Genomic DNA, 14,374 nt, shown 5'->3' with positions numbered 1-14,374 from the left:
ATGTCATATTCATAGACGTGAACAGTCTCAAACACCCTTATATATGTGACTTAGACTTCGCACAGACACAATGACCTGGACAGGAGGGAGAACACAAGCGAAGCCCACAGGTGAGAACGAGGACTGGGTCAGGAGACATGCGTCTCCACCTGGATTTGGTGAGTAGTACTAGTAAGTAATTTGTTTGTCTCCTGCACCCTTAAACCAATGAAAGAAGCTGGGGATTACTGAGGTGTTACAGGTCCAAGTCTAAGCTGTTCAGAAATCAAGACACAACAAAAATGCAAATCAAAAACCAAAACCACCAAAAAAGTCACAAAACAAATAACTAAGCATTTCTCAGTTAACTTTATGCAATCATTAGAATACGGAAATCAACAAAGACTTGCAAATAAGACAGACTTAGAAACTTTTTGTTTCCAAAACTTGGAAACATTCCCAAATGCTGGATAAGCTCTCAAGCCGTACTGCCAGCGCCAGCGTGGCCGGTCACTGCTTTTCATGCCAGTTTCTATGATTCCTGTGCACGACACCTGCTCGTGGAGCCCACAGCCACAGTTACAAAGGGCGTCTCCTGCCGCTGGCGCTGGGCTGCAGCGCTAACTAGGACAGCTGCTGTCCCGCCCTGGCAGAGGGGCACCGCTGGCTCAGTCCAAGTGCTGGAGCAGTGGCCCTCACTCTCCGCTTCAACTCTCCAACCATTACACAGTATTGGATGCAGGGAAAATGGGTCAACCAAGTGCCAGGTGAAAAGAAAAAGGGACACTCAGATGGTTCCAATCTACTATGCTTCTAATTATGAGACACAGATTTTTCTAGAAGTTACTTTGGTACTCAGACACCTCACGACCAGCCTGTGCAACTCTGTACTTGGCTTGATGTAACAAGTACCCCCAGCTGGGACCCTGAACATCTTATCACTTAAATTCTTAAGTTTCCTGCCTCCCAGTTTCTACATCTGTTGAAAAGAACCAGAACGACCACCCTGTTTCCTGAAAGAGCTGTTGTGAGGATCCGGTGTGAAGACTGCTACAGTAACTCTACAGCAGTTACGTGGGATTTACCCATTGTTTACTCACGGTTTTCTTTGAACTGGTGTTTCTGGTGGTTTTTGAGCACCTGCAAACTAAATGAACTCCTTCCATTCGCCATCCACAGCCACAGATGAAACTGGTAAACCCTGAGCTCAATGTCTACTCTTATGGGCAGCCACCTGTCCAAGGTGGGCCCTCATGTGCCTGGGACTTAATCCTTGGTTGTGGTCGCATGGTGGATTTGGCAAAGTTACACAGAAGTTATTTTCACCTCTGTATTTCCACGAAATAGAAAATGACTGTGGGCAACTTCATGTAGCCACCCAGGCTCAGAGAGCTAAACCTAGCCATCTTACTAAGACCTTCCCCTCGGGGGGCCTGGCTGGGAAGGTCTAGTCCTCTTCTTCTTGTGAGGAAGAGCCAAGTCGGGAATGAACTACGTTGCCACCCTGGTGACATCACCCTGGTCCTCTCTTCCTAACAGTGGAAGGTCAACATAATTTGCTACATGTTTTGGAAGAGGAGGAGAGAGAAAAATCAGGTTTCTAGAAGACTGAAATCACTGTTTATCTTAAGGAGCTAGCTTTTTTACTCTTTAATAAAGGTCCTTGCTTAAAAAAACAATCACACCTACTTTTATTTTTCCATAAGTAGCATGTTGGTTTTGAAACTGAACATCCCTGATTGAATCCTATGTTCCTCAGGAACAGAGGAACAGCCTCACTGGGTCAGAACATGTCCACTGAGGTCAAGGCCCAGTGACCAGTGAAGCCTCTACCACAGGACATGCCAGGAGCACATGCCTCTCTCCCTGCCATCAAGCCTCTTCTGTAGCCACTTACGGCTTTGCCCTTCACAAAGTAGTTTTCATCCCTAAAAAGTCTACTTGCATTTCCTGCCTAAACCACCTCTTAACTGTGCCTCATAGAGTGCTCCTTGTATATGTCCTAAACACAGTCCCACAACATTTATTCTGCTCACAGTGCCCCTTGTCAAAACATCTGAGGACTTATGAACAAGTCAGTGTTTATCTCCTGAAGGCCACTTATTATTTCATCACTTCTGACCGTCTTTGCTTTTTCACACTGAAGAGCCCTACTCTTCCACCTGACTCAGTCCCCCCTTTTCTGATCCTGACTGCTTCCATCAGATCTCGCTGGAAGCATAGGCTAGACAGCACATAGTACCCCTGATGAGGCGTGGCGTTTTTACAGAAAGGTGGAACAATGTAAAAATAAGAAAACAAAAAATATTAATAAAAACCAAACCAAACCAAACAAACAAAAAAAGGGTCGAACGATGTTTGGTTTTGTGTTCAAAGCCTTTATGGTCAAAAGAGCAGAACTAGCTGACATCCTTAAGAATTTTCAACTCTCAGATGCCTTTCTTTTCAAACAGTCCCACCATGGGAACCCCACCCCACCATGGGCAAGGTCGGTCTGTCTCTCTCTGTCTGTCTGTCTGTCTGTCTCTCACTCACATTTTCCTCTCTTAAAGCCACCTGCTTCTTATCATATTTTTTCCTTTTGTAACAGATCTATGCCCTGACCTGATGTTGGTTGAACACCTGCTCTATGCCAATCAACACCATGAATAAGTGATGCTACTTCCTCATAACTATGACGTGGGGAGTGTTATCCCCAAATGCGGATAAGAACACAGAGGCTTAGAAAGGTGAAATACCCAAATTACACAGCAGGTGAAATTGGTTATCTGAATGCACATTAGTCCGGTCACAAATCCAAAGCTCTTTCCCCAATTTAACTGGCTCCTACTGAATAATCTAGAGTTTACCTTCAGATAATATAAAGATTCTAAATAAAATATGCCTTATAGAACAGATAAACAACAGTTTCTACTGTATTGTACAGGGAACTATACTGAATATCTTGTAGTAACCTACAACGAAAAAGAATATGAAAACGGATATATGTATGGATATATGCATACATGACTGAAACATGATGCTGTACACCAGAAACTGACACATTGTAAACTGACTATACTTCAATTTAAAAAAAAAATTATACCTGCCTTAACACTGATAACTAAGAATCCTTCTCCCTTTAGAGAAGTGCTGTAGATCTTTGTTGCCTTTCACTAAGGCAACTGCTTAGCCACAAAAAGATAACATGTTGTTAGTCCCCTGGCAACTTACGGCTTTTTATGTGGAACTCTATCAAAGAGATTTAAAGGCTGAAGACATTATATCTAGCAGTTACTGTGGATCCACTTGCTTATGGCTCTCCCCAAAGAACTTTAGTTAGACATCACACCATCACCACCAGGTTACTTTTACTTCCAGGAAGTGTATCCTTTTCACTGGCTTCACGGGTTTGCCTGGTTGAGTGCTGAGATTCACTCAGCTCCAATTTTCTGTGTCCTATCTAGTACTTCTCATATACAGGGAACATAGTTTACTCTTCTAACCTTCCAGCATCTTAAAAAATTATCATAAAAATGCAAAAGCTTTCAGGCCTCCTGCAATCTAATCAATTCCCTACTTTCTATGAGTTCCCACTGGTGTTTCAGACTTGTGTACTTCTTCATTTAGGTAACCTAGCTGGGCCAGCCACGTTGGCTCTGTTCTCCCCAAGCACAAGCTCTTTACCTCAGGCACGGAGGCTCTCTCCTTCCACACATCCAACTAAACTCCCAGTGCTTTCCAGTCTCCCCACTGGCCATCCACCTTCTGTCTTTCCTCCAGAGTTTGATCCAAACCCTGTCTCTCCCACCGGCCTCTCTACCCTGGATGTTCTCCACCGATGTCTCCTTGTTCTAGGTCCCTTTAGTAACTAAACGCACCGCTTATTCTGCACCTAATCCCACTTGAAATGTTCATACTTGTCACCAGAGTTCCTGGAAGACAGGGACCATATTTGCTCTCCTGGAAGTTCCCTCTGCTGTCCAGCAAAGTGGAGTGTGGCTGCACAATCAAGAACTTGTTCTGTGCATCCAACCTGTCTTGCGAAATCCATGGCACTATCAGAACATTCCCTCTTCCAGACTGTCTCTGGCTCTCACAGCTCTGGGCCAGTGACTCCCTTGAAATACAGCCATCAAAAGGCTGCTGAGCTGGTATGTAACAGAGAACTGGGGCTAGGTACATCAGTATATGTGTATGGTGAAGGCAGACATGCCATGTCACCTCTAAGCCAGGATAAGCACTCTGACAGGTAAACCTGCCAGTGAAGAATACTGTTTGTAAGAGATATTCCTATGGAATATTTTACATCACTTTCTAGAAACATGTATTTCAACTATTGGTATTAGGTTTATCAGAAAAGTCACAGACACTTTTCAAAGCCAAAGCTACATTTTCTCCTAAGAATCATAAACAGAAACACAACTACTTTAAGAAAGCAAACCATCTATCTAGACCCAGGTAATCAACTTGCTGGAGTGATGAGAAAGCTAAACACACCACTGGAAACTCAAGTAAATTCACACTCCTTCCCTCACTGTGACTTCGTACATGGCCTATCAAAGAATATCAAATTAATAGTCCTGATTTCAATCCAGGATGGATCTGGTTAAAAAGCTTTACTGTTACAATGTTAGGTCAAGTCATCTAGCTTTACAAGAGTAAGATTACACAATGACTTTTATTAAGACGAATGAAATTTTAGCTTTCTCTCTATAATTCATGCCTAAGCCATAACGATAAAGAACCATTAAAAGAACCAAATCTGACCCTTTTAAAAAGAACTGCCTGTAGAGTTGGGTAGAGATATGAGAAACTACCTCGATGAGATTATCATATTTAGAAGGCGGTGAGCCCTAGTTCCCACCTGACTAGCACTGTTATTGGCCCCAGGACAGCTGCACAGGACAATCTGTGGGAGATAAGAATAGCTCCTTTTATTTAGGTATGAAGCCAGAATGACATGCCATTCTTACAGACTACAATAAGAGTGAACCAGGATCCCTAGAATATTCACAAAGCAGTTGCACCCAGGGCAACACCCAAACAAAGGGACAGTGAAACTCGTGGTGAGCACTACTCACTGATCTTCTGTTCCAAAAAACTTTACAAAGAAGCATTTCTTTCCACGCGGCTTCTTTAAGTCCTTGGGTGGGTTAACAATCTAGGGAATAAAAGGGAAAGAAAGGTTTTTTCCCATAGCTGTAAGTTGGTAAGAAAAAGAGAGAAATAAAACAAAAGGAGAGTATCTTAAGTAACAAAAGAAAACCAAACCCAGGGCCTAGTTTATGTCCAAATCTGGTACTTTTCCACTGAGATAATGCAATACATGTATGCTAATATTCTAGAAGAGTCCTACATCTATCATCCACGACAGTGTTTAGTGGGAACAATATTCCTTTTACAAGAATGACCATATTTTAAAAAGTTAAAACTAAAACCAACTTCATTATCCCCTGCAACATGGCCCTGTCATCACTAAAGAAATGTAGAGGACACTCTTAAAAATATTCCTGGGCAGGAAGAGTCGAAACAGGTAACAGTGACAAAGAATAACAACTGAGGCACTGAAAATGCCATAATGCAAAGAGACAGCCTAAAGGCATTTCCTGGGCTCCTAGCAAGAATATAAAAACAGAACATTTGGAAAGCTATGAGGGATTGCCTCATGCAAAATGTGGAATGCCAACTTCTGCAAAGATGTACTGGAGCAGCACATATGGTAAAATGGAAAGAAGATTTAAACTTAGTTGGGACAAAAATACTTTGACTTTTCACTAACCTACATTTAGATTTCTTTCTTCCTGGAAAATGTATTTTCTTCTCTTCCATTAGATTTAGATGCAAAGCTAAATTCACGTTAGAATGGATTTTAAGGGTCAAAAGAGTACCACAAGCCATTTCTGATTCGAGAAATAATTTACTGCAGATTAAATGACCTGGTTTATATTGCATTTTCTAAATAAACTGATATGAGAGAAAAAACATTCTGAGTGTTATCTGAAAAGGCCCAGTTTAACTCAATGCTAAAAATTGAGAGGATTGCATCTTAACACGCTCTGCCTCCTCAAACCCAACTTCAGATGTCTTCCCTTAGTGCAAGACACTCACCTTTCCCGGCCAAGGAGGATACCGGCCGAGTTTCCCCCTAGAGAAAACACAAACAGTCAGCATTTGCCCTGGAAAAGCCAGTCCATCTCCTTCAACCCACTCAACATGCAATTTATTTTCCTAAATCTCCACTTGCACCCTCAGGTGCCAGAACAAAAGCTGGCAACCAGCAGTTCTTAATGTGGCTTCCACAGCTGGACCCAAGAGGCTGAAACCCTTCAGAAATAAAAAGCAAAATTGTAGACTTATGTGCGTAAGGTATGTGCATTCTTCTGGTGACAAGGAATACAGGAAAAGAAAAAACCATGAAGAGTCGTTTGTCCAGAGCGTCCTCGTGACAAGACGGGGGTGGGGGGCAGTCTGCTCTGTAAACACAGACTTCCCCTTACAAAGTCTGGTTTAATTCACCAGCCCGGCTTTGACAAATGCTAATGGAAGCCTTTCCTCTGGGTCGAGAAATGAGCTACGCAGCTCCAGGGAGGCGACGACAGTCAGTCTTCGTTCGGGCGGTTGTCTGGGACACAGAAACAGACCACGAGAGGCACCAAGGAGGCACTGGTCACTGCTCAGCCTTCAGTAGTAAAGGAGAAGTCCCCCCTCCATTTCTTCACAGGGCAGCGCCAACAGTCCGGTTTCGACAGCCCCAAACAAGCCGCCCGCACAGGTCGCTTCCACTGCAACGCGGGTTTCGATGGGCTTGCCCGGACGAGATGGTCCCGCGGGCTCCCAGGCTCTCATGCTTTCCCGGGAGCCCCAGTGAGACCCCGAGGCGAGGACCGGGCGTCCGCGGGAGCCGCGCGGCGCGGGGCACTGCTCTCACAGTGGCCGCTGGCGTCCGAGTCCGGAGCGCAGCCCTCCCCGGGCGGCCTCGGGACTCAGAGCCGGGCCCGCCGCGGCCACCCTCGGCCTCAGTCCCCCGGGGCCAGGCTGCCCCTTCCGCCCGGCGTCGTTTCCAGCGCCGGCACCTCGTCTCACCCTCTATCTGCGACCTGGAGCGCATAGAAAGGCAGCCCCGGGGCGGGCCGCGAACCCTACGCCCAGGGAGGCAGCTCTTCGGCGCACCTCGTTCGGCCCCGGCCGCCCGGACTCACCACACCAAATCGCCGAGCCGCAGACTCACAGTCGCCATCTTACCACCCAACCACCGCCGACGCACGGGCCGCCGGGAACATCAGGTCGCCGCGGCGCCGCCCATTGGAGTGCGCCCGGCCACGTGACGGGGGCCGGCCGAAACCAGCCACGCCGTCGCCCTGACGTCACTGCGCCCGCCCGGGCTCATTGGCTGACCGAGCGGCACGTGACCTGGGCGCCGCGGTCTCCGCGCGCCGGGGACCTGAGACTCCCGGCTCCTTCCCCCTCCCTCCGGCTCGCGACAACGAAGCGCCGCGGTCTGAGGCGGCGGTGATGGTGCGGCGGGCCGAGTGAGCGAAGAAGTCGGTCCTGCGGCCCGCCCCGCCCCCGGACCCTGGTCTCCAGCCCCCTCCCTCTCGGCGCTTCGGTTACGGCGGTTAGTGCCGCGCGGGCCCCGGGGCTGACGGCGTCGCCGCGCCGGCAGCTGCCCTGACGGACCTCGGCGCGGCCTGGAAGCCAGCCTCCGCCCGCGCCCGGGGCCCCGCGTTCGGCGGGCTGTGCGTGGCCGCGCCCGGGGGGCGAACAGGTCCTTCGGAGCGCGCTTTCTAACGGTCGGCGTCCGGGGAGCGGCTCTGAGCCTGCGTCCGCCCCGCAAGTTCTCCCGGGGTGAAGTGCTGCTCGCTCCGAGGTCCCGAGTTGCCCGGCGGACGTGGAGCCGGCGTCTCTCCACTTCCTCCTGGGTCAGCGCGGCGGCACGGCCGGCGAGGCTTCCCCGGGCGCGCGGGGACCCGGCCATGGGCCGCGGGGTGGGTCGGCCGCCCGCCGGGAGGCATGGCTCGGGGGCCGGCTGCTAGCAGCGCCGCAGCCCGGGCTCCCGGGCCGGCATGAGGACGGCCACGGGGGAACGAGTGCGGCCCGCGGGACCATAGCCTGCGTCGCGCCGGGGACAAAGGTTCGTGTCTTAGTCGGGACCGGGCTCTTCGCGTAAGCCTTGTTGTAGTTTGACACTTTTAGGGAAGTTGGGAGCAGACTGTTACAACAGGAAGGCAGATGCCGGGCATAGTTTCAGTACGTTAGAACTAAAACCATTGAATGGGGAACTGTGAACAGTAGTTCAGCACAGCGTCTCCCTAAACGTAAGTATCTCAGGTAGAAAATGAGAAAGTGTGAAGGTCCCAGTTGTAGACAAAGAGTCTTAAGTCAATTATTGACTTGACTTAGAACCGGGCTCTTGAGTCATCGCCTGCTTGAAAAGGTAGCAGGTGCACACGCATCTCCCATAGGCGTTTTGTTATTTGGAGACTTGTTGTAAGCGTGTTTTTAGCGACCTGGCTTGTCCGCAGCCTGATTTTTCTTTGGAGTTCAGTTTCCCCAAAGTACACTTAGCTAGTTTAAGAAACTGTCATCTACTGTTTTGTGTTGTTTTGAAGATGAACTGATCATTTAAAGCATATTTAAGTTTCCAGGAAGTAATAAAATTCAACATACTGTCCTAACTTAAAAACTCTTTATTTTTGAGAAATTGAAAGGTATTTTAAGGGTTTCATAAAATATATGAATCTTAAATCAACATCACACTGGACCTGGGGACATTCCCGTTAGTCAGGAACATGGCAAAGAATATATTGTCTAATTATTATTTTGGTAGTTCTAGCCAATGCAATAGGATATGAAACAAAAATAAAACATAATTTTTCATAAGGAAGGGGCAAAATTCTCATTTCTGTGGACAATAAGACAGACTATTTTGAAAAAGGTAAGAGAAAACTATTAAAATAAGAGTTTATTGAAGAGACTAATTACAAAATCAGCATATAAAATTGTTAGTGTTCCTACATTTCACCAGTTTGAAAATATGATAAGGAGGGTGCATGACAACAGACAAATACCACTCCTGGGAATAATCTGACATACAACAGGAGGCTAGTATTTCTTGGATAACATCGGTTTAAGTTTTTTACGTAGGATGCTTTTGTTTGTAGAATACTGTGCTTTTATTTAGAATAATGTTCAGCTCATTAAAATTGAGTATTTAAATGTTTAGCTTTTTAAAGCTTTTTTAGCTTTATTGACAAACCTTGTTTTATTTATAAATCTAAGAATGTTTACATAAAAATTAATATACTTGATTTTTGACAGAATTTCAATTAAGGCATCAGTTTAACAGATTAAATTCCCCTAAACGATGAACTCTTTTTATGAAATTTAATTCCCTTAAATATTTTAACCTGCATTTAAAGTTTATATGCTTGTTCTCTCAGATACTTCAAAATTCTAAAACAGTGAACTTGTAAACTTAAAAGTAAAATCTTTCCATGAACTTAACTCTTGTTAAGTCTGATAAATATGTAAATGTTAGGTCTTTTAAAAGCACACTTTCAAATTTAGTTATATTTCCTTAAGCATTGTAAGTAATATTCACTAATATGTCTGATTCTCTCAAATGTTTCAAATATCTTAGTACCAGTCAACCGCAATTATCATGATGACTATAAAACTTAATTCAAAATCTAAGTGTTAATATGCTATAGGTTTGATTTACTTGTTTTCTAGCCTTTATTTCTATAATTTCTCAGGCCTACAAAGTCACTCACACAACCAAGAGAAGCATTTTTACCATCTAGGTGGATTGAAGTTACACTATCTAAAATTTGGGTCAAGATAAGGTTACATTTTAAAATTACTGCCTGAACAGGGCAGGAACCTATTGCCCACTTCTAAGATGACCTTCCTGCATCCCATCGGTTGGTTAACTTGTAGATTCTCTTCTTATAGTGAGACTTCGCGTTCTTTTATGAATGCCTTCACCTTTCAGCTGGCATTTATTTTCACAACCCAGTGCATCATAAATGTGTCTGGGGGCCTTGAAAATTTCTTTTAGGAGAATTTCTTTAGACATATTAGTGCATGATGGTCTTTTGCACCACCAACCTGTTTTGCTGCCAGTTGCTTTCCTTCCTAATTAGAATTAACTCTTCATTTTTAGATATTTTATTCCCCTACCTAGTCTTAGAGATTACAAATCTTCTGGTTGTAATAGGAAGAGTCAATATTACTTGTATATGAATACACATAATGTATGTGGATATATAGGACATATGTAAACCTTCCTGAAGTAATTCACACTTACGATTCATTTATAATCAAAATACAGTGTGATTTTTGTGGGAACTAGTCAAAATTATTTTAAAATTGATATGAAATAATAAATAGACTAGAACAGCCAAGTGTTACTAGTATTACTTTTAAAAGAAAAAGAATAAAGGTGAATCTTTAAGTTATTAAAATATAATCATAGAATTTTTTAAAATTACGTTGTACTGGTTAAGGAGTCTAGATACTGAATGGGTATAGTGGGATAGATTTCAGAAATAGACCTTATGGTATATAGGACTTGTGCCAAATCAGCAGGGAAAAGAGGGATTATTTGGTGACTTTGATGCTGGGAAGAAACCAGATTAGAGCCTCACCTCTCACCTTATAGTAAATTCAACTTGGGTTAAAGAGTTCAATGTGAAAAATGTGTCTGTAAAACAAGAATGGGTAAACTCTTCTACAAGAATTATTTGGTTGGAGGAGGAGATTTTAGGCATAAAAGAAATGGAAGAAGCCATAAGGGAAAAGAGCCTAGTTTTAACTGCATTAAAAGTTAAAATTTCTTCTTTCATCATACCTCACTCTATGTAAAATTAAACAGTAAATAACAAAGCAGAAAAAAAAGAGGTATGACAGGTATTACATATTTATCATCCATGTTACATATCTGTAATATATTAAAAGCCCTTACAAATCAATAAAAAAAGCTGTGTTTTTCAACTATTCCCTTAATGCTGGACTCCAGGTTGCTTCTGTCATTTTTCATATATAAACAAGACTGTAATGACATACAATTCTTTGTAAACTGAAGAATGTTTATAAATAATATTTTTATTGATGTGATAGAATGTGAGTTTTAAAAGGCAGGACACTGAATTAACATATGAAGCACGCACAGTACATACAGTGTGATTTACATATTTCTATTTTGTAAACCCTTGGAATTCTGGAGTTCACAGTATACTTTCACCATTTCCAAGCAACTTTGAAGGTCTTTGGCGTGTGATAATTTGTCACTTTGCTGAGGCCCAGGTTTGGGTGGTGAGAGGCTGGTGTTAGGAAGTGAGCCCCGGAAGCCCCGAGACACTGGTCTTACTTACCCCCTGAGTAGGCAGTACCTCTGTAAACTGATAAAAACTTTGTCATTGTGAAGAATGGCCCTACATGAAAGTAAACTGCTGGTAATGAAAATAAAGAAGTTCTAAGAAAGATTATTCTCAGCAAGAAGAAAAAAAAGGTGTTGGATAAATTAAAAGAAAAAACCCCCAGTATTCTCGAGGATTCTTTGCAATTCTGAGGATTCTTTCAGACTCTGTCAGCATAGGTTCTCTAATGTCAAGGATCTTGTGAATGTGCATAGAAAAAAGACTGGAAAGAAGCATGCTAAACAGTGATTATCTCTGGATGATAGGATTTGGGGTGCTTTTTATATCTATATGAAAATTTATATGTATAAGATAAATAGTATTTATCAGTAAATGGTAATTAAGATAAATTTAATAATGATTCTTCTTGACAGTGAAATTCTTTTTGACTTAAATCTGTATAACTGAACAGAAAAAAGTCATTTTTACCATCTTGCTCTGACCTGGCTGTTCTTTTCAATGTTAACAGAAGCCATGCAGTGACACCTGCTAAGACTTGTTGGTAGCCATGTCGGAGCCCCACAGGGTCCAGTTCACCTCTCTCCCAGGTTCTCTGAATCCTGCATTTTTGAAGAAATCCCGGAAAGAGGAGGTTGGGGGAGCGGAGCAGCATCAGGACTGCGAACCGGCTGCAGCAGCCGTTCGAATTACACTTACCCTCTTTGAGCCGGATCATAAGCGCTGCCCAGAGTTCTTCTACCCAGAGCTGGTGAAGAACTTACGAGGGAAGGTGAAAGGACTTCAGCCCACAGACAAGGTACGTCCCAGTGGCCTCAGGCTCACTCCGCAGATCTAACACTCAGGGCAGTGCGTGCGAATGGGGCTTCCAGAGGGTGGAAGGAAGCAACGCTGGAGAGGCTTTGGCCTTCTGCACAAAGCAGGCACAAGGTTTGCTGGGTTTTGCCTCTGGCAGGAAGGGATAGAATTCTTTTTAGAACCATTTTCCTGCTTTATGCTAGAGAAAATATGTGATTTGAATTATGGCTGATTAATATGAATAACAAATTTTTAATGCCAAGGCTATAAATGTTACGTGTAAATGTGACCCAGCCCCTGGCTTTTCGGTGCTGGAATTTCATGCTGGGCATTTCGCTCTTCTCAGGGAATCTCACTCAGCCTAATATAAGGACAGACAAGAAAGGACACGACTGCTCATTTCGTCTAAACACAGTAATCTGTATAGCTTCTTTATCTGGATGAATAGAAACCTATTTTTGTGGGTTTTGTTTTACTTTTTTTTATTTGATACCAGAATTGAATTGTAGCCTTTAGGGCTTTTGAGAATCTGTTTGATTCTTTGAATCTATTTATTTTCCTGGCAGATTGGTTTTACTTTTTTTAGTGTGGAACTTCTCAAACTGGTATAGAGTAGGGAGAACAGCATAATAAGCCCCCAGGTACCCATCACCCGGCTTTAGTTATTACTGATGTTTCAGCAACTCATTAACATTGTAAAAATTTTTTTATAAACTTTTTAACTGAATTGTATACATAAGAAAAGTGCACGTATGATAAATACACAACTTGATGGATTTTCACCAACATACAGTCATGTAACCTGCACCTTGATTACAAAATACAGCATTTTCCAGGGTACCAGAAACCCTCCTCCGGCCCTCCCAAAATACTACCTTGGCTCTCAGTTGTAACCACTGCCCTGATTTGTAACAGCTTAGATCAGTTTTTCATGTTATTGTATTTCATATAAATGCACTAGGCTAGCCTCAGAGGGAAAGGTTAGTAAGGGCCTGCGCCTGCAGCATTTTTACCTGTAGAGTGGCTCTTAGTGCAGTGGGATTAGACGAGTACTTGGCTTACAGCATGTCTGAGGGTCGATGAGCTCATGCAGGTGCAGTTTCCGGCAGATTGCCTCAGTGGCCAGTGCTCCTTCAGTCTAATCCATGAGTGTGCTGTGTGGGGTGAGTGCCTTTGGTTAGAAGGATTATACACTTTTCTTTACTCAGATAAAAATGTGTTTCCTTGATAAAGATCTGATTGGCAGAATGGAAGCCAAATGAGTCTGTGCCAAGGGTCAGTCTGTTGTATGATGGCCAATGGGCGGGGTGAGAAAAAGACATCTCAGATCCACTCACAAATGCTTTTCCAAAGTAGGAATAGTATCTTCTTTCTTGAGAGGAAGAGGAAGTAGCAGAGATGGGTTAAAGTGCTTATTTATGGGCTCAAACCAAATCAGTAGATTAATTGAAATTAGAACCCCAGTGCTCTGATTTCACCAGTTGTGGGGTTCAGATGCCCTCCTTGATTTCAGAAAAATGCATGGGGCCTACACAGAATACTTTGGATCCAGTTTCAGGGGATTCACTCCTGGCTTTCAGGTTCAGAACTCCTGGCTCATCATGTCTACTCTGCAGTGTTCAAAGCACAATGTAATCTGACACATTCACGTATTAACTCATTAAGCATGTCTTTCTCACAATGTGAAGGCTCTGTGCTGAGGACTGTATAAAGGTGGTGAAGCTGCTGTGCCAGCCTCAAAGGAACTCTGCGATCTTGTAGATGTTTTAGGAGAATTATACAACACAGGTAACAGGAGTTACAGCGTGGTAATTGTTTAAGTCTGGTAGAAATGTGGGTCCTGGAGGGCTTAGACAGAGAGAGCTCACGTTCTTGATGCTGTGTTGAGACAGAAGTGGATCCTCATACACTCAAGAAGTAGTGGATGACTACTGTTCACAGAGCATTAAGGAATGCACATTAAATCCAGTGCTATTCCAGATTGGTGGGATTTCCTAAAATTATTTGAACCACTTAGATTATATGCGATCATTGTAGAGAAATTAGAATATACAGACGAGCTGTTTTAAAGACCATTTATAGTATGTACATTGTATAGCATTCCATTCTACATGTATACCCTAAAGCATTTCACTGATCCTTTATGGTTGAGTGAGATTTCAGTAGGCAGAGATGGAAGTGTGGGATAAGAGAATTTTGTTTTCAAACAAACATCCAATATTTTTTAGACTACTCCA

At 43.6% G+C, this 14,374-nt stretch overlaps 2 protein-coding genes across 13 annotated transcripts in view; one reads left to right on the top strand and one right to left on the bottom strand.

Annotated features, from left to right (window-relative positions):
- Positions 1-7,279, bottom strand: part of GLYR1 (glyoxylate reductase 1 homolog) — a 30,361-nt gene extending 23,082 nt beyond the window's left edge. For 4 of the 7 annotated variants that reach the window (XM_074346351.1, XM_074346352.1, XM_074346353.1 and 1 more), the window contains exons 1-3: positions 7,161-7,278; positions 6,070-6,106; positions 5,043-5,122 (exon numbers count right to left, since the gene is read on the bottom strand). In XM_074346351.1, coding sequence (XP_074202452.1) covers positions 5,043-5,122; positions 6,070-6,106; positions 7,161-7,198 — 155 coding nt within the window. In that variant the 5' untranslated portion in view covers positions 7,199-7,278. The other 3 variants (XM_074346356.1, XM_074346357.1, XM_074346355.1) reach the window with 2 other exon arrangements.
- Positions 7,280-7,418: 139 nt separating this feature from the next.
- UBN1 (ubinuclein 1) overlaps positions 7,419-14,374 on the top strand; it is a 37,300-nt gene continuing 30,344 nt past the window's right edge. For all 6 annotated transcript variants that reach the window (XR_012500373.1, XM_045512694.2, XM_045512693.2 and 3 more), the window contains exons 1-2: positions 7,419-8,092; positions 11,851-12,138. Coding sequence is in view for 5 of the 6 variants with exons in the window: in XM_045512694.2 (XP_045368650.1) it covers positions 11,890-12,138 (249 nt within the window). In the remaining variant the exon portion in view is untranslated. The remainder of the gene's footprint in view (positions 8,093-11,850; positions 12,139-14,374) is intronic.

Source organism: Camelus bactrianus, chromosome 18 (assembly GCF_048773025.1).
Source record: "Camelus bactrianus isolate YW-2024 breed Bactrian camel chromosome 18, ASM4877302v1, whole genome shotgun sequence".
In the NCBI taxonomy this organism is placed as follows: Eukaryota; Metazoa; Chordata; class Mammalia; order Artiodactyla; family Camelidae; genus Camelus; species Camelus bactrianus.
This window is presented reverse-complemented; position numbering and strand designations above follow the sequence as displayed.